At 43.8% G+C, this 24,139-nt stretch overlaps 2 protein-coding genes across 2 annotated transcripts; both read left to right on the top strand.

The window, feature by feature from the left end:
• The first annotated feature begins 534 nt into the window (after positions 1 to 534).
• LOC308133390 (uncharacterized protein) lies at positions 535 to 7,886 on the top strand. The gene is made up of 3 exons (XM_080500742.1): positions 535 to 634; positions 1,559 to 1,639; positions 4,671 to 7,886. Exon 3 carries the CDS (start codon positions 4,727 to 4,729, stop codon positions 7,604 to 7,606), a length of 2,880 nt encoding a protein of 959 aa, XP_080356868.1. The 5' UTR covers positions 535 to 634; positions 1,559 to 1,639; positions 4,671 to 4,726; the 3' UTR covers positions 7,607 to 7,886.
• Positions 7,887 to 16,012: 8,126 nt separating this feature from the next.
• LOC308133389 (uncharacterized protein) lies at positions 16,013 to 23,938 on the top strand. Its single transcript, XM_080500741.1, has 3 exons — positions 16,013 to 16,106; positions 16,569 to 16,676; positions 19,654 to 23,938. The coding sequence occupies exons 2-3, from the start codon at positions 16,581 to 16,583 to the stop codon at positions 23,125 to 23,127; spliced, it is 3,570 nt and encodes a 1,189-aa protein (XP_080356867.1). The 5' UTR covers positions 16,013 to 16,106; positions 16,569 to 16,580; the 3' UTR covers positions 23,128 to 23,938.
• Positions 23,939 to 24,139: the final 201 nt, after the last annotated feature.

Here is a 24,139-nt window from a genome sequence, read left to right as displayed (position 1 = left end):
TTATCGACGTGAGCTTGAAATGACAGCGTGCTGTCGAGGATGACACCCAGACTCTGAACCTGAGGCGAGGGAGAAACGGAGAAGCTGTCAAGAGTGAAGGAAAAACTGTGATCGTTTGATGTGGGCGGACTTGGAGCCAAAGAGGAGAATCTCAGCTTTAAACTCGGTTCTCAATCTGGCTATTGTTTGCAGCAATTAATCCAGAATGCCGTGCTCCCTCAGAATAGAACCCGGTGGAACCCAAACATACATACGCGTGTGTGTGTGTGTCTCTCCCCTCAGTCTCATGAGACCTCCACCACACCCTCCAGTCGAGTAGGTGTCGGTACTGCTCCGTGCGCGCGCGCTTGCCGCTTCACACACAAAGAAGAAGAAGAAGAAAAAACGGCGCTTGAGCGTCTTCCTCTGCCGGAGGCTGTGCGCATGCGCTACATGCGCCGCTTCGCGCTTGCTGCAGCTGCAGCCCCGCTCATTCTTCTGCTTGGCTGTCCCCCTCCTGGCACAGCATCGCGTCTGTCCACAGCCGAGCAGAGCTTTGGTTCCCCGGAGAGCCGAGCTGCTGCTGCTGCCTCCCCGCGCCTCTCCTCTCTTTGTCCGCCCTCTTCGAAGGAAAATGTCAGCGCTGCTGTGAACGGTGAGTTTCTGAGGACCTGAGCTGCCGCTGTTGCTTCACAGGTTGCCGCCGCGGGCTTTCTAAACGTTAGGTGCTCCCTTTTCCTCCGGCCTTCCTCGTGAACTGACCTCCTCCTCCTCCTCCTCCTGCTGGCTGTATCTGGCCCCTCTTAGAAGGACTCGGACTGATGGCTGCATGGTGGGGTCAGAGCCCAGCTAGCACGCTGCTAACCGTGTGCTCATTATTCCAATCGGCCAGCCGCACAACTGGAGCGACTTTACATTATACTGATTATAACCCTGTGCATAAAATCCAAACTTTAAATACAGACTTAGAAAAAAAACAACAACCCAAAAACAAACCTAATGCCTTTGATGGTTGCAGGAGCCAACTTAAGGTGTAGGTGATTGTTATTGCATCAAAGCCAGATCAAGATTCAAAACAATAAACAAATCGATGCGTTGAATTAACGTGCGAATTAAAGTTATTGCTTTTAAATTGAGTCACTGAAATAAGTGAACATTTTAATCACGTTCATCAAGATAGTCCTGTACGTTGCCCCAAATCTCAGCGCAGGAAGGCATCCGTGGCATACGAGAACTATAAAGAATATGCCAGCTTTTTCTACCTAAAGATCCCCAGCATGAGAGTTCAATAATTTAGGTGTGATATGCATGGTGAAACAAACTTCAAATTAATTGCTGCTGTAAAGAAATAATACAACTGTTAAGTGTAAATGATTAGATTTGAACACCATGCCTGATGGAACACCACAGTTACTTGTCTACAGTGTGATTCGGTGTTTTTCATTACTGGGAGCTGTTATACTTGTATGTGGAGAAGTACCAGTCTTAGCATCTTGTTCCACTTTGTGCAGTAGTAAAGAATGATCAGTCATGTCAAATGCTTTCCATAAATCAATAAAAACGTGTTTCTTTTTTACAGCTGCTGATGTATTTTCCACAACATCCATCGATGCCAACGATGTTGATCGTTTACCCATGAACCCATGCTGATGGTCACCCAGTAAGTCGTATTTTTTCAATGAATTTACCCGGTCTGTTTACGAATCATTTTTTTAAAGTATATTTTCAAATACCACGGAGTGGCAGGGGCGTTGCCAGACCCTTTTACGCACCCAGTATCGGCGACGGACTGGCCATCAGGAGAACCAGGAATTTCCCGGTGGACCGATATGTTCGGGGCCTGTGCCCTTGTCGAGCTTTGTGTCGAGCAACGCCACTGGGCAGTGGTTAGTGCTCACAGAGACATGGGTTCAGATACTGAGTTTCCTCTCGCAGTCCAAAAGCATGAATGTGAGGTTCGATTGGAGAACGTAAATTATAGCCTCCAGAACCTGAACAGGATTAAGCAATATGGATGGATGGATATTTGTACCTATTTCTTATCCTGTCAGGAAAATCACCTGTTGAAAATGATCTATTGACTATAGTACAAAATCTGCGACTTCTGCTATATATGATGTATAATTGATTACTTTCTAAAATGTTCTTCTCTCTCAAATGTCACACTCACAAGCTGCACTATGAAACATTGACTTGTTTTAAAGTTAAATGAGTTTTATTCTGTATGAGGCTTCATTTCCTTTGCAAAATCTGGACCAATAATATTGTAAGAATCATTAATGTCTTCTGTTGTCAATTATTTTATTATAATTCTTGAGAAAACGTGTTGGAAAGGTTTCTATTGTGTTAATCAAATAAAAATATTTTTACTTGTCCTGTAGTTTTGCTCTACTGCATTAGCTTATTTTCTAAATGTAATCAATATCAGAAAGACGATGGTAATTAGTTTCCTTTCACAAGCAAAATCAGGAATTTATTTTTATTGCTTGAATTGTAATAGCACCATCAAAAACAATGTTGTGATAAAGCGTCGCCCTTCTTGGCTGACTTGACGTCAGTACACTGGTAAACTGCTTCAAAATCATTATATTCCAAAAACATAACAGTGCATCAAATATCACGAGTGTATTGTTGTGTGCGTTTAACTTTAAACCTTTTTTTTTTGTCAAAAGGCATATGATCTATATCAAGTAAACCCTGGTATTAAAATATTAAAATGCAAGAAAGGACATGAAATGAACCTTCACACATCAATTTTAAAAAATGTCATTCATAGGATCGGTGCATTTAATCTCCAGTTGCCTGTATTTGGCTGAAAACCATGCATGAGACAAGTTATTTCTTTCTTTCTTTCCTTGTCAGTGAAGGTGTACAATATTACAAGAGTAAGAGCCTTGTTGATGATGGAGTTGCAACACAGATCGAAGCTAGTTCCAGTTTTATAATAACAGGGCCTTTGCCTATGAGCCCAGAGGAAACTAACAGTTATTTTCAATATAACAAATATTAAACGGATAAAGCATTTGGAGATTAGTCAAAGATTACCCAAAATATTGACTGATGTATGATTAGTTTCGATGTAGCATCAGATTTAAAACTTGAGTTATAACTTTAATTTTTTTCCAAAATCAGAAAAAAACTAAATCCCAGAGAGGCAATTGGCACATTAAAGAATATAAAAAAAGAAATTAGATTTAGTCTCGATTATATACAGTGGTAGGCCTGCTGCCAGTAACGGTGTCAGTGGTTGCTGTGGAGCTAGTTAAGTCAGTATTGTACATATAAATCAGGAGGTATATTGAAACAGTAGAATGGTTGTTTAAAGTCAAAATAAAAGTAGGGGTCATAGTAAAACTTGAGCATGAGGACATTGTAGCATGGCTCATGAGACAATATTGCACAAAGCTTCCGGTTAGATATCAGGAGGAGAACGGCGTTAGGCACAAAGGTCGTTCTCTCTCTCTGGGTCTTACTGGCCGTGCAACGGAACCTGTGGCCAGACGGCAGCCGCTGCAATGCAGGGAACAGAGCGCGTGTTGAGTCGCCGAGAATGTGTCGATGGAGTTCAGTTTTTCTGAGGAGGAGCATCCTCTGGTGGCACGTCTTGCAGCTTGGAGGAGAACCTCGCCTGGCAGTCAGAGATGGTACCCGGGTATTTGTATTCCTCAACGTCTGAACCGAGGTTCACAGTGGTGACAGCTGCCGGCGGTTCCCTGCAGCTGCTGCAGAAGGTCACCACCTTCTCCTTGGTTTTGGTTGTCATTCAGCTCCAGGCTGGCAGTGTGGCACCACTCTATTAACTCTACTCCGTGGTGCAGGGCCGTGGTAGACAGGAGAACTGTGTCGTCGGCAAACGTCACCAGGAGAAAGGTTGTGTGGATCTGCACCCATCCGTGTACAGTATGGAGAACTAATTAGTTCTTTTTTTTTTTTTATTATTATTATTATTAATCGCAGGCTTTTCAAAATATCATGCCTTCTGTGGTGATACTTTAATTTTGGAAATTGTTGGTGAGCACGGTGGCAAAGTGGAGGTTTTATGCGACGGCCTGGTGGCATTGTGGATGTGATGTCGAATGGCAATATTTATTTTTTGTTGTCTTTCGCTTGCACTCTGTGGTTTTCTCTTATTATTATTTCACTCCTATTTGTTTGTGTGCCCAGTCTTTGACTTGTACCTCTTGTAGATTTTTAGCACCGTGTACTAGCGCGTTTATCATTTATATGAAATTATGTTCAGCTGGCCTGAAAAAGACAAACCTACCTCACACTGAAAGAATCATTATTTTTAGCTAAGTTGTATTAACGTCTAAAACACACTGATGTGCAGCTACATGACATCAGATGCTCGTTTACTGCATGACAACACGTGTTATGCCAGTTGGTTGAGCTAAAAAAAAAAAAAAAACCAGGTCATGTTTTCATCCTTGCAGTCCAGGATGTGCCTCAGGTTCAGAGCTACTGAGTATCCACAGGCAATGGCAGCTCGGATTCAGGACATTTGGCATTCGGGGGCTCTTTGTCTATAAAAGCACAAATTAAATTGGAAAATTAGCAGTAAAATGAATTGTATTTAACAGTGAAATTGAACTACAAACTGAATTTTAAAAAAACAACAACCTTTTGATTACTAAATCATCATTGTGTGTAGAAAGGTAAAGATTGTAACAAAATGTTGTGTTTCTTTGCAGGAAACTCTCCTGCTGGACCGGTTCGCCTGTCTTCCTGCGGTTGACTGACTGCCGTTATGCTTGGGTTACAAGGAAATGCTTCATCCTCCAAAATGTACCGCTGCGTGGCATGTTCAGCCACATTCAGCGGACTGGCCTCCCTGCTGGTGCATCAGGCAACCCATGCAAGTGCCGCCGCCCCCAAGGACCCCGGCCCGCCGTCAACGGAGGCCAATCACCGCCTGCACGAGGCACCGGCTGAAAGCACCGGGGAGCAGCTCGGTTCGAACAAAGTCCCGTCTGATGGCGCCGTCTCCTTCTACATCTGTGATTGTGGAGAGGAATTTCAGGACTTCACTCTGATGCTGGCGCATAAACGTTCACACGTCCCCCTGCTGCAGCGGCCCCCCGGTAATAACACCACTCCGCAGCCATCATTTGCTCCTGCCAGCCAGTCCGATTTGGTCCTCGGTTGCCCCTCTACCTCCATGTCCCCAGCTGCTGAACTGCCCGTATTACCAGCCCTCGACGCAGACACGAGCCAGGAGGACGGGATTGCCATAGTAACCTCTCCTCAAGGCCAGTGTGCGCCCCTTCAAGAGGAGGAACGCTTGTCAACAACGGGAGAAAAAATACCAGAGAGCGATGAGGACTTTGAGGTCAATACAAATTCAGATCACAGCGCTGCACTGACAGATGTTACGCCCAGAAACGTGGCCCTCATGAAACTACTGGCATCGGCATACACAACGCATCAGTCCCCAAATCCGAACGAAGACTTGGTGATCCCGAAACACGAAGTTGTGCCTGTTGACATAACGCCAGGGGAAAAAATTGCAGAGCCGCCAATTAATGACCTTTCTATTGCACAGTTGAGGCGACTTCTAACAAAACCCGGCATAAAAACGAAATGTCCGTCCATCAGTAGAATTCTTGAGTCCAGTAGGAAGAAAGTTGTGTCTCTAACGAAGACGTTCTCTCCAGTTGTGGTACTTGAGACTCGCCAAACGCTTATGGATCCGAGCAGTAAGAGCACATTCGGGCGATATCAGTGTGGCCGTTGTCGCAGGGTCTTTCAGAACGTGAACAGATTGACTGAGCATCATTTCTTGCATAAAAAAGAGAGAATTAAATGTTGTCGGCGTTGCAAGCAGCTCATCATTGGACGGATGCCTTTGCCTGATAATCACGTGTGCCCTCAGTTTGCAAACAGGAGCAAGCAATCACCAGGCCCTTTAAAAAAACTCCCATTTACTCAGAAACTAGTGCCATTCCACGGTGTCAGCAGTACAAAGAAGGTCTTCTATTGTCCGTTGTGCAAGCACAGCTACGCCCGGAGGTGGAACCTGAAAACACACAAGTGTCAGGGTCGTCAGTCTCGTTTGTCGGCTCCGAACACGCTATCGCTGTACAATCCAAACGAACCCCAGAGAGACGAGGTTAAATCTGAGTTTGTCGATATTAAGAGTGTCGGTGTGGGCACTGAAAAAGCGAGCGTCAAAGTTGAGGCGACCTCCCCAGCCTCAGAGCGGCTGCTGGTTTCTCACTTGGCCTGGACGCATCCAGCAAAGCAGTTTTCCCCGTTCTCCTCCAAATCTTCCCGAATGGAGCAGCATGCGGACCCCTCGCTGCCTGGGATTCCGCCGCAGCAAGGGGAAAACAACTGGGCTCGCGAGGTGAATGATGTCGACCGCAATGAGTCCCAGTGGATAATCCCCCTGGATGAGGAAATGGCGATGTTTGGCTCTGCAGAGAAAGCCGGCGAGAACAGCAAAGCTCAACCACCGGAGATGGCGTCTCACGGGCTGCGCTATTTTGTCAGAGATGGTGTCAGACGCTACCCCTGTAACAGGTGCCAGAAAACCTACAGCCGGGCATCGACTCTGAGGCGCCATCTGCGACTCTGCGGCTTTAGGCTCCGGGGGTTTGGAAGCGGACCACAGGGCGGAAGCCAGGGAGGCGTGGCGTTCAACGCCAGTCTCGTGAGGCCCATGTTTGCATGCTTTGTGTGTGGGAAGACCTTCAATCGCAAAGATAACATGATGGTCCACAGGAAGAAATGTCAGATGCAGCGAACAGTGACGGGCGCGGACATGGGGGCGGCGCGGCCGAGCGCCCCGGCGAACGCGGCGGACGGCCCCGCCCAGGAGGACAGCAGCGGCAACTGGGGCATCATGTCACTTCCCTCCGTGCTCCCGAGGAGGGTGACGTGCGAGTGTGGGGTCGGATTCACGTCTCCGAGACTCCTCCTCGAGCACTTGCAGAAGCACGCGCAAGAGTCGTACACGTGCCCCACTTGTGGGGAGACTGTCAATTCGTGGGCAGACTATGAAGTGCATCTGCAGATCCACATGCATTCTCGCCACGAGTTGCTGAAGGGATCGCTGCCGCAGCGATCTCAACCTCTATTGCTGAGATTCCAGCAACAACAGCAGCAACAGCAGCAGCCGCCGCCACCTCGGCCGGCACATCCGCAGCCTCAGAAGCAACTGCGCTCGGCGCCGCTGCTGAATGCAGTCAAAAAGCAACAGCGCATTGTGTGCACTCGATGCAGCAACAGTTTTGCGACCCACTGCTCCCTTCGGAGGCATATATCGTGGAATAGATGCAAAGGAGCGCGCATTACCAATCAGTTCGCAAATCCACCAAAAGCCCATCACTGCTCCAACTGCAACTCTGACTTTCCGAATGCAATCAGTCTGATGTTCCACCAAAGGAGCGGAGCCTGCAAGCCTGCCATCAAGCCCGTGCGCTGCCCCGTCTGTCTTCGCTGGTTCGGCGCCGTGGACAGTTTGCAGAAACACTTGCTCACTCACAAACAGTCGGACACATATCGCTGCGATGTCTGCAATGGGACTTACCCAAACCTGAAATCACTCAAAAACCACCGTCGACGGATTCATCGCATCATGGCTGGAAACCCGAAACCAAACACACAAGAGAAACTGGCATCTTAACAGCACTTTTTTTTTTTTTTTTGTTCTTCCCTGGTAAATGTCCAGTAAGTGCTTCATTCAGAGAACTTCATTCTGTAATGATTTGCCAATTGTCCTTTTGGGTTTTTTTTAGTTTTTTTTTGTAATGTATATAAACTTCCAGGATTTACTTCAATATGGCGGAAGCTGTTTTGAGTAATTTGTAAATGAGTTGCTTGCCAATGTAAAAAAAAAAGATAAAAAGGTTTGATATACTTGCATACTGTAGTTTTTCCAACTCGTCTTATTTAGCATAGCTTCAGTAGCCTGTAAACAATTTGAACATTTTTTAATCAGCCTATCTAAGAATTGTTGCTGTAGCTTGTTTGTGTTGTGAGTGGAAATAAACAGTTTGTGAAACCTGTATACTATCATTTAATATGGTGTGGAACTTATCTTTATTTACACCTCACAGCCTAAAAGCTGGACTAAAAACATTTCAGTAACATTGTAAATACTGTCAACGTGAAAAATAACAAAATAATTCTGCTTTCTTAAAGCCAAAGATCTTTAACATGAAGGGGAGTATCTGCTGTATATATATATTTGGTTGTTGGATTTTCCTACAGATTTTTATTAATTTTACACCACTTCTAAATAGAATGCATATTTTATTAATACTCTTATAAAGTCAAGTTAAAATACAATACCACCTGAAACCTTTAAATATAAGCACATCCATCACTTTAGTAATCACAATTTATAAGCATAAGAAAACCCTTAAGATGAAAATGCACTTAAATAACTTCAACCAGTATACAAAGGCGGTTATCCATACATAAGTATCCATATACATAAACATCTCACTTGAATTGAAATGTGTGTATATTTCATTCCCGCATCCGAACTTGGATTGATTTGTTTCTGAATAAGCCATTTTGAAAATAGGAATGTATTTTATTGGGGGAAACAAGATGTATGAAACTATAAACATTACACTCAGGATGATTAGAAAAGGAACATTTTGCTTGTAATCCAGAAATATTAATTTTACCTGAGATAAACTATATAATTTTTTTGAATTGTATGTGAATAGACTGCACATTTTGATTAGGAAGGTGCAATGATATTTAGTTCATGCAGGTGAGAAACAAATATGCAATGACGAAGAACATGTATTAACCAAAGTCAATTTATGCAGGAGCCGTTATGACTTCAGAGGATTTATACAAAAACACCACTTGGATGTGTTTTTTTTTAACCAACATCAAAGATCTGCCATAAAATCTGCCTTCACATAGTTCACTTCTGCTCAACAATGGCAGATTGTCATTGTCATTGTTTTAATTCCCAACCTCTATAATTCAAGGTTCAAGGTGTTTTATTTGTCATTTCAACAGTAAAAGCCAGGTTTCACAGTGTACCGGTAATGAAATTCTTACTTTGCTGTCTACCCTGGTGCCGACATACATAAATAAGTATATACACAAAAAAATAGAATAAAATAAAATAAAATAACAGAGCAGTGCAAAATATTAGTCAGAGAGTGAGATGTGCATTGTGTGCAATTGTACAGATTAAATGTAAACAAACACATTAATAGATTGAAATCAACGAAAATGTGTTTCTCATCATTTGCACAGATGCATTGTCATGTTATGCATTATGAGGATCAACGTTGGATTGAAAGAGGTGTCGAACTATATCAATGTATCAACAAGGGTACGAAATGTACATTGCAGAGAGTCCTGAAAAAAAAAAATAACTGTACTGCTCACGTTTGGATTGCAAAACATGAGCAGTACACAAATGTTGTGCTTCAGGAAGTGAAAGAACTCAAGAAAATGAATCAATGTCGGGCAAAGCATGAGCTTTGCAGGACTTCAGACTCGAGCAAACATCTAAACCAAACAGTCCCGGATCTCAGATCGAAGACATCCTGGAGCTGGAATCTGATACGAGAGGACGTCTTCTGCTCATTAATGATTTTTTTTTTAATCTCATTGTGATACTGATCCATTTGAGGCTGATGGAAAAAACACAGAGAAGGTGAGACAGAGTTGTATTTTTGTTTCTCTGTTTCATAACAACAAACAACGGATCAATTCCTAACAGAAACTCTCACTAATATGTCTTTGCAAACTGGTCTGAATCCATAAATCGGCTTTTTCAGTCTCAACTTGGCTTTTTAGGAGTCGATGTCTTTGCCGATAGTTGTCAGCAGTTTGCAGAGACACCCCAGTGTCTCTTCATCGTTATTCTTTAGCAGGTTGTTCACACAGTCCAGCATTATGTTCTCTGCTATCATGTGCAGCTTGAACAACTCGCCGATGAATTTTAGATTTCCTACTGAGCGCCTCCGGGCCTTGGCCCCGAGTTTCATCCAGCTCCTCCTCAACCCATTGGCGCTCCGTTGACTAAAGAAAACAAGACGGGAAAAAATGAATATTAATGAAATATTAATATTAGCCTTGGTAAGTTATTCAGACATGTATTTGCAAGAGTTGTACTAAAAATCTGAAGTTTAATCAATGTGTACCGATGCAGCAGAGTCCAAGTTCTTTCTCCAAAACTCCACATCGCTCTTTCTCTTTGTTGAATTCCAGCCTGCAGCGCCCCAACAGCAATAATAAAAAATAAAAAGCAATCTAGAGTTTTTTCTGATTGATAACTTGCCTATTGTCTCCACTCCAGCTCCAACTTTCTCACCCCACTGGCTTTACATGCCATGTGTTGAAAGGGTCAATAGGGGGCAGTGTGGGGTCGCCTGTGCGCTGTGGCACTCTTTCCGGAGAAGAAGTGGAGGGTTTTTTTTGTTTTTTTTTTCCTCCTCGTCTTCTTTTTTCTTCCTCTTGTTTTTTGGTGTGGCTGACAAGCTAACAGTTAGCTTACCCGCGCAAAACCCCGGCGACTGACCCCGATTGGAGACGTCCCTCAAAACAACAATGGACTGACATTTCGCTGTACTCTTGGAGGAAATGTCAGGTTATTAATCCGGCGCCAGCTTCATTTTCATGTGACGGTAAGGTGACGTTATTTGTCTGTCGGCTAGCTGCTGCTGCTGCGAGCATTAGCACGGCTGCGTGCTAGCGGCTAGCTCGCTGAGCGCGCGTTTCGCGACAGCGTGAAACATCCCGAAATTGAGACTCTTGTTGAGATTGTTTTTCGTAATATATGACGACTCGGCAAACCAGAGAAGCGGTCTCCGCTGCGTTTGTCAGCAAATTCGGTGTGTATGTGGAATTAATTGCTTTAGAGTTCATTAGCGCCTGTTGAGACAACAAAAACCTTTCACGAAACCAAAAGGGGTGATAAATGGTCAACTAAGAGTACTTGACGATATATGTGTGTCTGTGAGTGGTCATATGTGTCCTTTGTTTTTGCTTCCAGCATGGTTGGCTCACTTTCCACTGAGTGGTGACCATGTAGTACAAAATGTTAATGATTGTGTTAATAGTAAATCTTGTGTCCATCGACAGGAGAGGTGCTCTACTGGGAATCCATCGTTGGCGAATGCTCCCATGTCCAGCCTGACCATGCATAGAGGAGGGGAAAAACGACTAAATGTTCTGGCAGGTAGCAACTCTGCAAGCCTGATGAGCCCCGGACACTTTTGCTTCAGCTGCGAGCAAATCTTTGCAAATAGGAAATGCCTGGAGGAACACACATGCTCTTCTGTGAATTTCATCTGCTCGTGTGGAACCGAGTTCACAGAATACGAAGACATGCTGGAGCACAGCACCACACACGAACCAGGGCACCAGGCGCTCGACCATGAGACTATAAGGAAGCGCAGGATGGAGAAACACATTGAAGCAGAAGAGAAGTTGAAACGATTGCACAAGGGCGAAGTTGTCTGGGAGGCACCTAAACTGCAAAGTGCCCCATCGCGGTCGCTGCCAGCAAAATCTCGACTGCAAGTCCCAAATACATCGGCTCATGTACCGCAAGTCCCCTTGTCATCTAAACAAATTTCACAAGTGCCTGGGCTGTTCCTCCCTTTATCGCAAGCACCTTTGAACCCAACTACTGCCCCCTCCCCAACAGACATGCGGAATGTTTTTGGAGATGTCGGTGCACCAACCGTGGATCTTTGGTCACTTTATCAGCCGGTTGTATTGTTGAACACGGAGCGCATGTTTAACAAGAAAAAGCCATACACTTGTGGTAAATGTGGCCAGTGTTTTGTGGCAAAGTCCTCACTCATCTCCCATCACAGCTCACATGTCACGGATAAGGTTTCTGGCTGTATAGGATGTGGCATGCTGCTGTCCAGCAAGAAAATGGTTCCCCGCTTCCATGTTTGCAACCTGCCGAACAATGGTACCAAGTTCAGACTCATAACTGCAAAACCGTTAAATTACAAGCCCCCCAGTGGAGACAGGAGACCGATTCCGAGCATCCAGATTCCTCAGGCCGCAGTCTCCAACCAGCATGCCCTCGCAAACAATAAAACCAGTCAGATGCGTCAGTTCGCCGCACTGAAGTTCAATCAAAAACTCAAATCGTATGCTAAAAACACCCAGGGCCTCAGTGTCACTCCGACCTTGCTGTTTCAAAATCGTAATGTCAATGCATCCAAAGCTATTGGCGGGTCCTTTTTAACAAAGAGCCAGAAACCATATCCCAGTCTCTCTAACCGAAGTCTTCTCGGCCGTACCGGTGCCCCTTCGGTGCAGATAAAACTGCCCACAAACTCTACACACATGTATAGCAAACCCACGCAGTCGACTTCAGGTGGGTTCACGTGCCGCGTCTGCTATATTCCATTCGACACTCCGCAGCTGCTTCAGAGGCACAAGTGCGCTAAGGCACAGGAGTTCATGGCGCAGCACGTGCGAGTTGGGAAACAACCTTACACACAGAGGAGGATGGTGTCAATGGCGAGCCCAGGTCTCGTGCAGATGAATGGCGAGAGACGACTCGTTCCAGCCGCCGGGAGGATGAAGAGCCCAGTCGCGACTGCCGGCCTGGACAACATGCAGGCTCGGCTTCCCGTCAACGGCAAAACCGAAGTGGATGCGGACGATGACTGTTACATTGTTGAAAGCGGCCCCGACAAGCCGGCTGAGATGATTTATCAAGTAACCTCATCTGTCCCCATTAAGACTTGACGAAACTGGCGAGGCCTCTTCAGTTTGCATGTCACACTTTTTGTTCTTGTGGACCAAGTGCACCGGGAAGCAGCCGCCTCACTTCAAGGGCATCTCCTGATTTCATTGCACCCAAACACAATGCTTTCAGGCCTACAAACTACTTTAAAAAACATATAGCAGTGTAGAATAGTGATAACAAGACTTTTACTTAAGCTGGGTTCCTTTTGTTAGTGCACTCAATATTTCAATATTGACTTCCCATAAGTTCAAATTTGTTTCCCCTGCAATGAGTATCAAAGGTGTACAAAAGTTTTGTTATAAAAATGTATGTACGTGGTTTCCCATGTTTTTTGGGGTGACCAGGTACTGTAATATTTTTTTTTTTCCTATGTTTTTAGTACAATCCGAATGTGTTGTGAAACTGTGGGGATTGGCCACATTACCTTGTGTGTTCTTTTCAGCTTTGTCAGACTTTAAGGATACAGTATATGATGTATTAAACTATATTTTCAAACTCGGAGAGTCTGTTTTTGTAATATTGCAATAGATATCGCCCAATAGGCTAATCTACTGATAACGGTTTGAGCTCTTTACCTGTCGTACTATAAATATATTTACAATTTTTGACAAACATAGCTGTGAATAATTGCAATTAAAGAATATGAACTTTCAGAAACTTGTCAAGAGAAAACAGACTTATTTCCAAATAGGAAAACTGAAGAAATGAATAGCTTTAATTGATAAACTAATCTCGGTCAAAATAAACTGCACAGTTTTAATTGTGCAAGACAACTTGCAATATTTTCTATCTTGTGCATTTTCCATGTTTTCTTCTAAACCAGCAGTGTTATGTTGATGGTAATGCCAGACTGCAGAGTAATTGTTTTTTTTCCCGTATAATATTTGCATAAACACAATAGTGATTGGTCAGTTTACTGGTACGTACATTATATTTAACTTTAACTGGATGCACAAAGCTATTGCAAGTTATATTTTGTGCACTTGATTTCTACATAACATTGCATTTTGGCAGTATTAATAGGAATCTTTAAGGGTTCTACAAACCATTTGTTTCACGTGAAATGGCATTGAAAGGGTTAAAGATAGAAATCACACGTAATGGTGTGCATTTGCTAGTGACATTAAATCTATCAAGTATGAATTACTACTCTGAATAGATTATGTAGCTTTAAACGATAACTGAGAGAAAGGTGTTTCGACATAAGAATAAAGCAGGCTCTTTAGAAAGTGCAAAAAGAATAAAGGTTTGGAAAGAATTGAGAAACTGGTGTAATATGTTTTTTTTGTTGACAAATCTTTGTATTTACTTCAGTTCAGACAACTTTATTTATCACACAAGGGGCAATTCGTTTGTTTCTTCCCAGTGTAAATTCATGCATACAGTTCGTCGCAATAATAATAGAGAAAAACAAATCAATTTGCCAAAGTTAATCATGCATTGGACAAAGGGGCATGTCTGGACATTGTTTGCTGCCCACATATACAAGTCATAAAGCAAGATAAAACCAGATAAGATAAAACATAAAGCATATGTCTTAAAAACAAGACAATACAAAACAGTCATATAATAAAAGACAATAAATGGATACACATTTTTTTAGATTGAATAATGTATAATATATTAAATCCTTTAGGTACCAAGATAGTCAGGGTCTATCCTGCAAATGTCCAGCAGGGGGAGCTGTTTGCGTGATCCGAAGATGACGAGAGTGTCATTCAAACACGTGTGGAGTTCACTTTCTGTTTGGGCCCAGTGTTAAGATCTGACTACCAGAAGTCTCTCCCAGGAGTCTAATGGCCACAACAAGAATACATTTACAAATAAAAGTATATTTGATGAATGCTGTTAGCTCATGTCAGTTGATTATGGGTGAAAACTGGGTACAACATACACACATCACTGTTCCTAAGCGACGCCTATTCATCTAATAAACATGTCTCTGGACTGTGGAAGGAAACTAGAGAGAGATCATGCAAACTCCAGAAAGAAAAAACCCTCAATTCACTCGCTGTGAGGAACGATTGCTCACCACTACACCACTGCGCGTTCCCTGACACATCTCATTTGAATATACTACAAACATGTGAATGCAACCGATCGACAGTGAACAGTGAAACGTATTTGTGTGTACTTAAAATATTAATTATCTCAGTCCAGTTCGCAACTTTTCTACAACGTGAAAATAGTAAAATTAACTTTCACGGAAATGTGAAGACAAAATAACGAATTCCAATGTAGCAGGGGTTTCCCGTCTTTTGTGAATGCCCCCCTGAAGCTGAAGCGACGCGGAATTTCCCACAGTCCCTGAAGTATCCACGCTGTGGAAGTCGGCGTGATTGACGCTCAAACGCTGCTGCTGGTGTTTGTGGCGCTTTGTGCTTCACTGCGGAGCAAACCGGACCACCACGCCGCTGCTCCGGCCACGGAGCCACGGAGCCTGCCTCCCCGCGGCGGACGTGCAGCCCCCCCCCCCCCGGTTCAATGCACCCTCGTGTCGGGAGGAGAAAAAAAAGTGACTCGTACGCGCAGAGAGTGTCGGCTCAGAGTTAGCTCGTGCTAGCCTCCGCGAGCGGTCCGTGCATGGCCACGCAGAACGCCGTCCCCACTGTCTCCCACGCAGGCAAGCACTTTGTGTTCACCGCCAACGCTCACGTTTAACAACTGTAGCCCAGAAATAGTCCACAATACCACTGCCGAGCGCCGAGGAAGCCGCTGCGAGCTGACATTGTGGTTAACGCTGGTTTGTTGTGGCGAAATGACTGCTGGTAGCTGACGGGCCTACCGAACCTTTACGCAAACCTCTCATTGTTTTGATTTTGGAAGCTGTTGAAGCTTCATAAAGACTCTCTATAGGTCATTTACTTTTAAAGGATCCCTGAAATAATTCTATTAAAATACACCAGTATTTAGCATTATTTTTCCCCCTTTCGAATGATATATGACACACCAATGACAATCACACCACTATCTTGCTCTTGAGCGCCGAACGTCTAAAAATGCCTTTAAATTGTTTACATGTGCTCTGCATTATCGCGTTATTTAGCAGTTTTTTAGAGTCATGCCTAAGCGTTGTGTTGCGGCTGGGTGTTCCCAAATGCCCAGTCCGTCTGTAAGTGTCCATAAATTCCCAAAAGAGGAAACTTTGAGGAGATTATGGACAAAACAAGTGCAGCGCACTCGCTCCAACTGGACACCAACAGAGGCCTCCTATCTCTGCAGTCAACATTTCACGGATGACTGTTACGAAACAGCACCCGCAATCCGAGAGTCACTTGGTTTTGATGTGAAGAGGAAACGTATCCTGAAACCTGGTTCTGTCCCCACCATTTTTAAACGGCAGTTGGAGGAAGAGGACAAGGAAAAAGAAGATGCGCCTGGAGAAACAACTCGCCGGACAGCAGTGGCCAAACTTTCCAGAAAGCGGGTAAGGAGAATTTTAAAAACGTTATGATACACATCTATCATTGTCTATGTAATATGTCTATTCAAGGAATTTCTAAAAATCTTTCAAAGAATTATATTTGTTCTGGTATGTGATTATGTGAGTCGTGAAATGATATACTGTAAACCAAGAAAATTTCTCGTCTGTAACGTTTGTGGTTTTCAAAGTTTGCCCTTTTCGCGTACGTTAAATTTCGCGGATTTGTTCACAGCCAAAAATTAATATTATTAGAGCTCTATCAACAGCCCCAGATTATTTGTTGGGAAGTACAAGTCCTAAAAGATTTTAAAAATAAAATAACAAAAATTATTTTTAGCGATTTTACAGTCGTCGCTAAAAATACATCACACTCATAATGGATGCGAATTATTTATGGGTTGACAGTGTCATCTTGATTTCATTTAAAATATTGACTAGTACATGTATTTCTTCTTGTACATCCAGAAAGTTGCTGAAATGTTGGCACAAAGCGATCTTCCGGAGGCAGCCGAAGTAGTGGAGCTCGAAGCAACAGATGAGACTGCCGGGACAAGCACAGATGCTCTTGCTAAGGTAATTGTCCAACAAATTGCCAATATTATTTGCGCAGTATTAACTGACTTTATGGTTGGATATTGTTCGAAAGATTTTATTAATATTATTTTTGTTGAAATGTCTCCTGTGATGCCCCCTGTAAGCCACGAGATAATCATTGAATGATTTCACTGAATGAGTCACATAAGGGGTTGTGTGATTTAACATGTTTACAAGTCTTACTCATCCTGGTTTGCCTGTTGGGGTCCATGACGCCCATACTGGTCAATGTAAGCGAAGTTCGCAACTCTCAGCACGTTCACATCCAGGCACACTCTCTCAAAGGCTGTCAGTTCTGTAACACAGGTCACATCTTCTCCAGATCTCTCCATCTCCTCCTTAACTTCTTGAATTTCCTGGCAGCACTGGCACTCAATGACAAGTGGCATGACTTGACAGTGTTGGCAGGAGCACCTGAAAAATGCATCAAATATGTGCATGTGCATAGAGTATATATGTATATACACTGGTTTTCATAAGGAAACATTTGAAGAGTTTGCTTGCATTTAAAAAAAATACCATTTGTATTGTTATGTTAAATGGTTCACTTTTCCATGGGATTGTCAATAAATCACTGAGATACAATTGGCTTTTTGTTGTGGCAATGTCATTAAACATGCATACATAAAATAAAACCTTAAGATACAAGAGAAGGGCTTTGTTTAAATATCAATTCTTGTTTGAAGCCAACCTCTTATAAAGTATCACCAGAGATCTCATGATAAAATTAATTTAATTGTAAGGCATTTTTATCAACATTTTACTGGGCACTTTCCAAAAGAATTGCCATTAAAATTAATTAATATATTTTTATTGTAATTAAAGCCACCAATTATTTCCCATATATATTCAATGTTTAAAAGTGACAAACCATTCGTTATTTAGCAGTCGGTCTGTCCCATCCTCTGACTCATTGTCGCTGGAGCTGCCATCAGAAATCTCAACATCACCGCTTCCTGATTCATTTTCTGATTCATACGGCTCAAACATGTATGGTTGAACGCCTTGATTTTCTTCTAATTCTTCCTCCGATGATTCCTCTCCTTCATCTTCGTCCAAAACCAACGATACGTCACTTAAATCTTCGCTAACATCGCTCCTAGGTGCTTCTGTATCGCCAAACCCCTCCATTCTTCAATCAGCTGATGTTGTTTTGGCTGGGACATATAACCCCTCGTACGTCATATCCGGTCTAGCTCAGGCGGCTCACATTTATGGCCCGCAAATATACCGTCGTCTGCTGCATCATGTAAAGTCAATTAAAAGGGTCGGAATTCGGACTTTTATCTGGGAATGTTATATACCTTTCGAAAGCATATTTATTCTTCTTTCTAAAGATGAAATCTGAAAAACATTTCAGGGACCCTTTAAAACATCCACTGTACTTCCTGTTTATGCTGCAGTGGCTTTACATGTGCATTTGACAAGCTTCTTGTCGCCGCCGTGTGTGCAATGTGTCACATCAGAGGATGTCTGCTTTATTTATTTATTCTACATTAGATGTATAGGAGTAATGTAACTCTGCTTTGTTGTGGTGTTGCAGTGTTGTTTTTATGCACGTGTGATACGCATAGTGAAGGGTGACAAGTATTTAATGCAGTCACTACAAGGTTTTAGGAGGTTATGCATTGACTCGGCATTACTAATTCTGATTTTATTCATTCATTCATACCTGAACTCATGTGTTTTGGTGTCTTTATCCGTTTGTTATCAAAAATGTCTGACTTTCCCAGATGAAACGGATGTTTGCTTTTGTGACACTTAATATATTATGGAAGCCAGTAAAGGGAATAACTGCATCTCATTGTGGTTTGCGGCGGGGTTGAGCTGGACTGCAATATGTTTCCATCATTAATCTGAATGAGGGAAAAAAAAAAAAATCAAAGTTTAAACCAAACAGCACATTTCAAGGTTTTGTTTTTGCATTCTTCATTATTTTAGTCTAAACTGTAATTGGAATTCAGCATGCATTTGACTGACACTTTTAAGTTTACAGAGAACAAGTAACACCAAGCTGCCTCGTGTAACGGTAAAGCATTTCGCTCTTTTTCTTCTATGCGTTACATCCTCCTTGTCACTGTTAATCGGCAGACTTGACATGGGGAGTAAAGTGTCCTTCGGCAGGGAGAGCAGTGGTCAAAACACAGTCTCTGAGCTTACTTCTGTGGCACCTGGCCCTCCTTGTCCCACTCATGAGCCTTCAAACTGCAACCAGGTCGCCTGTAATAAGATGGTGATGTTGCCCCAAAATGAATGCTTTGAATTCTGGTATGCTTTCACGTCGAGGGTTTTGCATCCAGATTTCTGTGGAAACATTTCAGGCATTTGTGGGAAAAGACCTGCATAACAAGGAAATGCTAATAGGTTTTATTTTAGTTTTGATCAATTAAAAAAGCACATAACAATGAAAAAAATTTCCGTATTTGGTGTCAATGTATTGCTCTTAAAACACTTCCTGTTTCTCTCACTATACTGAATGGTTCGTAGTGAATGCAGGTTTAATGAAATCCCTCTCTCTTCCTGTAGCCCCGGACAGACCCCACATTGTTGTCATAGATACGATTAAGTTCTTTTCTTTACACTTAAGATGGTTGTTGTTGGCATTTTCTTCACGTCGGAGGGTGGTGTCCTCTTTTCCAGAATAAATTTGAAGCCTAGCGGATTCTCTCTTAATCTCATTACCTGATGGATATGTGGTAGTTTTATCCCACACATGCCTACAAGCTTCACGCTGTATTGTATGTATAAACAGGTTTAAATCTACTTCGATTACTATGTTTTTGTCAGTACAAAACTTAATTGGAAAGTGCAATTATTTCCATTGCATTACGGTGTTTAGGTGTATTTGATGTTTACAGCAGTTTTCACTTTCCAATTTGAGTAACTCCATATTAGACTCTTTTATATTGAGGCACTTGTCCAGCAAAGTCGGTAACAAAATAATTTGTCTCCGCAGGTCCTTGAAGATAAGAGATGCGCTGAGGAAGATCTGGAGTCCAGGTGGGGAGATGAAATGAAAGCAACAGAACTGAGCCAGGCTGCTTCGCCGACCCAACTGACTGGCAATCCGGTCAACTCGAACACAGTGGGCGGAGACAATGGCAAGCAGAGCGAGCATTACACGCCCTCCCAGGTAGGAGTGGGAGAAAAGTCCTCAGTGAGCGTGTGCAACTCCACCAGGAACAGTCGTAGAAAGCCTAAAGTTGTCCGCAGGAGACCTGGACGGCCTCGTAAAAGGAAAGTGTTGGCTGGAAACAGAACAGATCATGATACTTCTGTGATCGCCGCAGTGGTACAGCATAAGGAAGTCAGCACCACACTACCTTTACCAACACGTTTAGAAAACCACAATACTGGCAAGTTACCTGATGCCATAGACGATAACTTAAACAATGACTCCCTTCATAGAAAAGATTCTGATCCCCATGCTGTCCCTGCGGGTAAAGTAAGTGGCGACTCTTTGTTGCCCAAGAAAAGGAGAGGCCGACCAAAAAAAGAAGAAAACACAGATTTTCAAAATACCCTTTCAACGGTTGCTGCCAGTTTCACTTCCGATCTTCCTAATGTTAATTATGTTGATATCCCTACAAGGAGACTCAGGAGAAAATGGCTCCCCTCAACACAGGATGAAAACTTTGAGTCTCACGGCAATGCAGACCCTCAACAAACTGAACCTCCTCCCAAAGAAAGTAATGAAATGTCAAACTTTCAAGCCGTCAAACGAAGAAGGCAGAAGTGTCAGGTTGATGATCAGGTGCCAGAAAAAATGTCCAAGTTGGTTGATTCCCAGGAGGCCGTGTCTCCGATCAACAGAATAGATTGTACAGTAACAGAAAAGACAGATCAACAGAAAGGGCTGGACGGCGACAAACCAGAATGTGACACAAATGGAAAAGACGCTCGGCTTTTCGCTCAGACTGGAGAAGAACAAGAGCAGCAATCAAATGAACATACACCACCACCAAGAGTGTTGCCCTCTCAGCTCCAACCTGCAGCTGCTTCTCCAGAAGATACAAGCAATCTAAAGACGGTGAGCTCCTCTCTGGCAGGTCAGCCTGAAAAAAAGATATCGGCAGAATTGAATGGCAGCAAGGAATCACAATCTGAAACCCCCGACTCCTGTGAATCTCCAGTGGATGCAGATTTGCAGAAGAAAACAGTCTCGGGTCCAGGCGTCGCACCAACCTCTGAGGAGGTGCAGAAATCTGTGGCCGTGCTCCTTGAACCAAAAGAAGAGGATGTAGAAGTAGAGCTGGATAGTTTAAATCCTGCGCCGCAGCCGATGAGTCACGAATCTGTCGAAAACGGTGCGAAGTCCACGATTGAAGCAGAGCGCCTTCCTGACCAGAGAAACATTTTTAGACGCAAGAGAGGTGGCAAGAGGCGGAGGAGAATAGCGGTGCGCAATGTTGTCGTACCCAAAGAGGATCACGACGCATCCCACGAGGGTAACTGGGATGGCGAACACAAAGCAGACCCTGATGCGGCAGAAGAAAATGTAGAAAAGCAAGCCAATCTAGATGGCAACGCTAAAGTAATCTATGTAAAGAAGGGGGGTAAAACCCATTTAAAATGTGGTTACTGTGGTCGTGTATTTAAATTTCAGTCTCAGTTCATTATCCACCAACGTGTTCACACGGGAGAAAGGCCTTACAAATGTCCCGAATGTGACAAAGGTTTTAGTAAAAATTCCAATCTGAATCTTCATCTCAAGACGCACAGGAAAAAGCACATGTATCACAAATGCCCCTTTTGTAGTATCAAATTCTCCAGCCCAGAGTACGCCTCCCACATGGAGATGCATGCACAGGAGTTTGTGCAGGAATACAAGAACAACAACCCCGAAAAACCCAACGGCGGCGCCAACTGTGACAACAGCGAAGAACTTGAAAAAACACAAGAAAAGAGAGAGCGGAAACTTTGCCAGTACTGCGGGAAGTCCTTTCAGTTTCAGTCTGCCCTGGTCAGGCACGTGCGCGTCCACACGGGAGAGAAGCCTTACAAGTGTGACATATGTGGCAAAGCGTTCGGACAAGCGTATTTCCTCCGCGTCCACGAGCTGACGCACTGGTCCGTGAAGCGGTACAACTGCACGCGCTGTGAAAAATCATTCACTCATTATAGCAATGCAAAAAATCACACGTGCAGGCCCGTGGGGGGAGACGGCGTCCTCCAGGCCAACAGATGCTTGAAGCCTTCGCTGACTTACACGTGCCACATCTGTAAGAATGTGTTTGACCACCTGCAGGCGTTCAACGGTCACATGAGGGACCACACGGGGGCCAAACTTTACCGCTGCGTGTATTGCGACAAGCTGTTCGGCGTGCTGTCCGAATTCACCGCCCATCACAGCCTGTGCAAAGCGGACAGACCGGCTTCCGGCATAAAGCAGGAAACCAGCATGTCATTAATCAAGTACACAGTGCCTGCACTCCGGTGCAACTCGGCCCCCGTCACGGCTGAAACTTGTGAAACCCAGAAAAAGAGATTCCAGGTCTGCCGCAAGAGACGCCGCAGCGACGCGAACAAACCCTTCCAGTCCACCGTCATCCGGGCCCATCCCCTCTCACACCTGGTGTCCAAGCTGAACAAACTCGACACCAGATCTGACCCAAGAAAGTACCTGTGTCCTGCCTGCGGGCGTCTCTTCCGACACATGGGCAGGCTCCGGGCCCACATGCTCACACATTCCCCAAATCAGAGTTACTCGTGTGCGTGCTGTGGGAAGACGCTGGGAAACTGGAAGAAGCTGTTGCATCACCAGAGAGTTCACCGCCAGCGACAAGGCCGCTTCGCTTGTCCTCAGTGCGGCCAAGGTTTCCGTTTCGCCGAGACCTACAAGAAACACATGCGAGAGCATTCGGAGTTCAAGTGGGTTGAAGTCAAGCCGAGGAAAGTCTCTCTGCCTTATCAGTGCGAGGTGTGCAAGTGCAGCTTCCAGACGCTGGACTTGCTGTTCCGTCACGAGCTCTGCCATTCTTCACCACCGGAAGGATGCAAGGAACCCGACCTCGAATTGTCCTTGGAAGACCCTAGTACTCACCCAAGCAAGAAAACACTGAGCCCTGCTGACAATAGGTCCACGTTGAAGTCGAGCTCCTCTGCCCAACACCCGGCAGCAGCTGCTCAGCAGCCGCCGGCAGACTCCAAACCCTCCATTGTTCATCGTCCAAGTCTTGATTCGGCCGATTCCTCCGGACAACCCATCAGGAGTCATTCGGTCCAAGGTACAGAAGCCGGCCAGGGCAGAACAAATGAACACGCGCCTGTTTTGCCTTTAAGAAGCGTGAAAAACACCTTCATTCAAAATGCCAGAAAGTCAAAAGAAGAGTCCTCCGATGGTGCTCAGTGTGCCGTGTGTGGAAAGGCATACTCAGCACTTTCAGATCTTTATCAGCATTATTTGCAGCATGCCAGAGGCCAGGTTTAACTGATAGAAAGAAAAAAAAAAGCTCTTGGTCTGTTTCAATTGCTTTCTTGTTTGGTCACCATTCAGAGGATGTTGCTCACTTCAGTGATGTGCAAGTTTGTCAAACGTCAAAATCTCTCTTTAAAAAAAAAAAAAAAAAAAAGCACTATCCACTAACCTTTTAGTTTCTCTGTGAGATTTCTGAAATCAATTGAGCAGCAGAGCCGGAAAGAATGTCTTCACAACCTGATGGTCAATTGTGCCAAAGTGAACTTTCAGTCTGTAAGAATCTTTCACACAATGAAAACATAAAATGTATCGGCTGTCAAGCAGAAGCCTCTGAATAACGCCTTTGGAAACAGCAATGCGATTACTGAAGATGTGCTGTATGTAAGATCTAATCGAAACATTTCAGTGAGACGATGACATGACCACTACACGTTTTGAACCTCGTGTTGTTTTTTTGCCTTTTCACATTTTGTTCAGCAGTCTGCGTGGGACACAGTCGACTAGTTTGATTGAACGATCTCATGTTTGTCTCCCTTCATTTTGTGACCACTGTGAGGTTAATATCAAACTTTTAATCGTACCGAGTGTTTTCTTCCCCTCAAGTCCAGCTGTGTCAGAAGAGTACTGATTGACAGTTTGCATCAACATTTCATACCTGTATTTTAAAGGGTTAATATCTGGACTGCATATTTGTCATAACTGTGATGGCTATATGAAATTATATGTTGTCTCAAAAAAATATAACAAATTTACATTCCACACAAAATGCATTCTCTTGAACAGCCAGTATAGAATACAGTTTTGGTTTTCTTCATTGCAACTTAATGGGATCATGACAGACAATCTGTCCTCAGCTGTCTTCAATGGACATTTCCTCCTCTGTTGTATAGAGTTTATGCTTTAGTTTCACTTTAAAAATGAATAAAGCTCCTTTTTTTGTATTCAAATGCAACTGTCTGTCATTCTTTATATTGGAGCTTTACATGATCTCTACCGGGAGGATTGGTAACTGGAGAGTGACGTG

The sequence above is a fragment of the Blennius ocellaris genome (assembly GCF_963422515.1).
Source record: "Blennius ocellaris genome assembly, chromosome: 8".
NCBI lineage: Eukaryota > Metazoa > Chordata > Actinopteri > Blenniiformes > Blenniidae > Blennius > Blennius ocellaris.
Note: the sequence above shows the minus strand (reverse complement) of the source record. Positions and strands in the feature narration are given on the sequence as shown.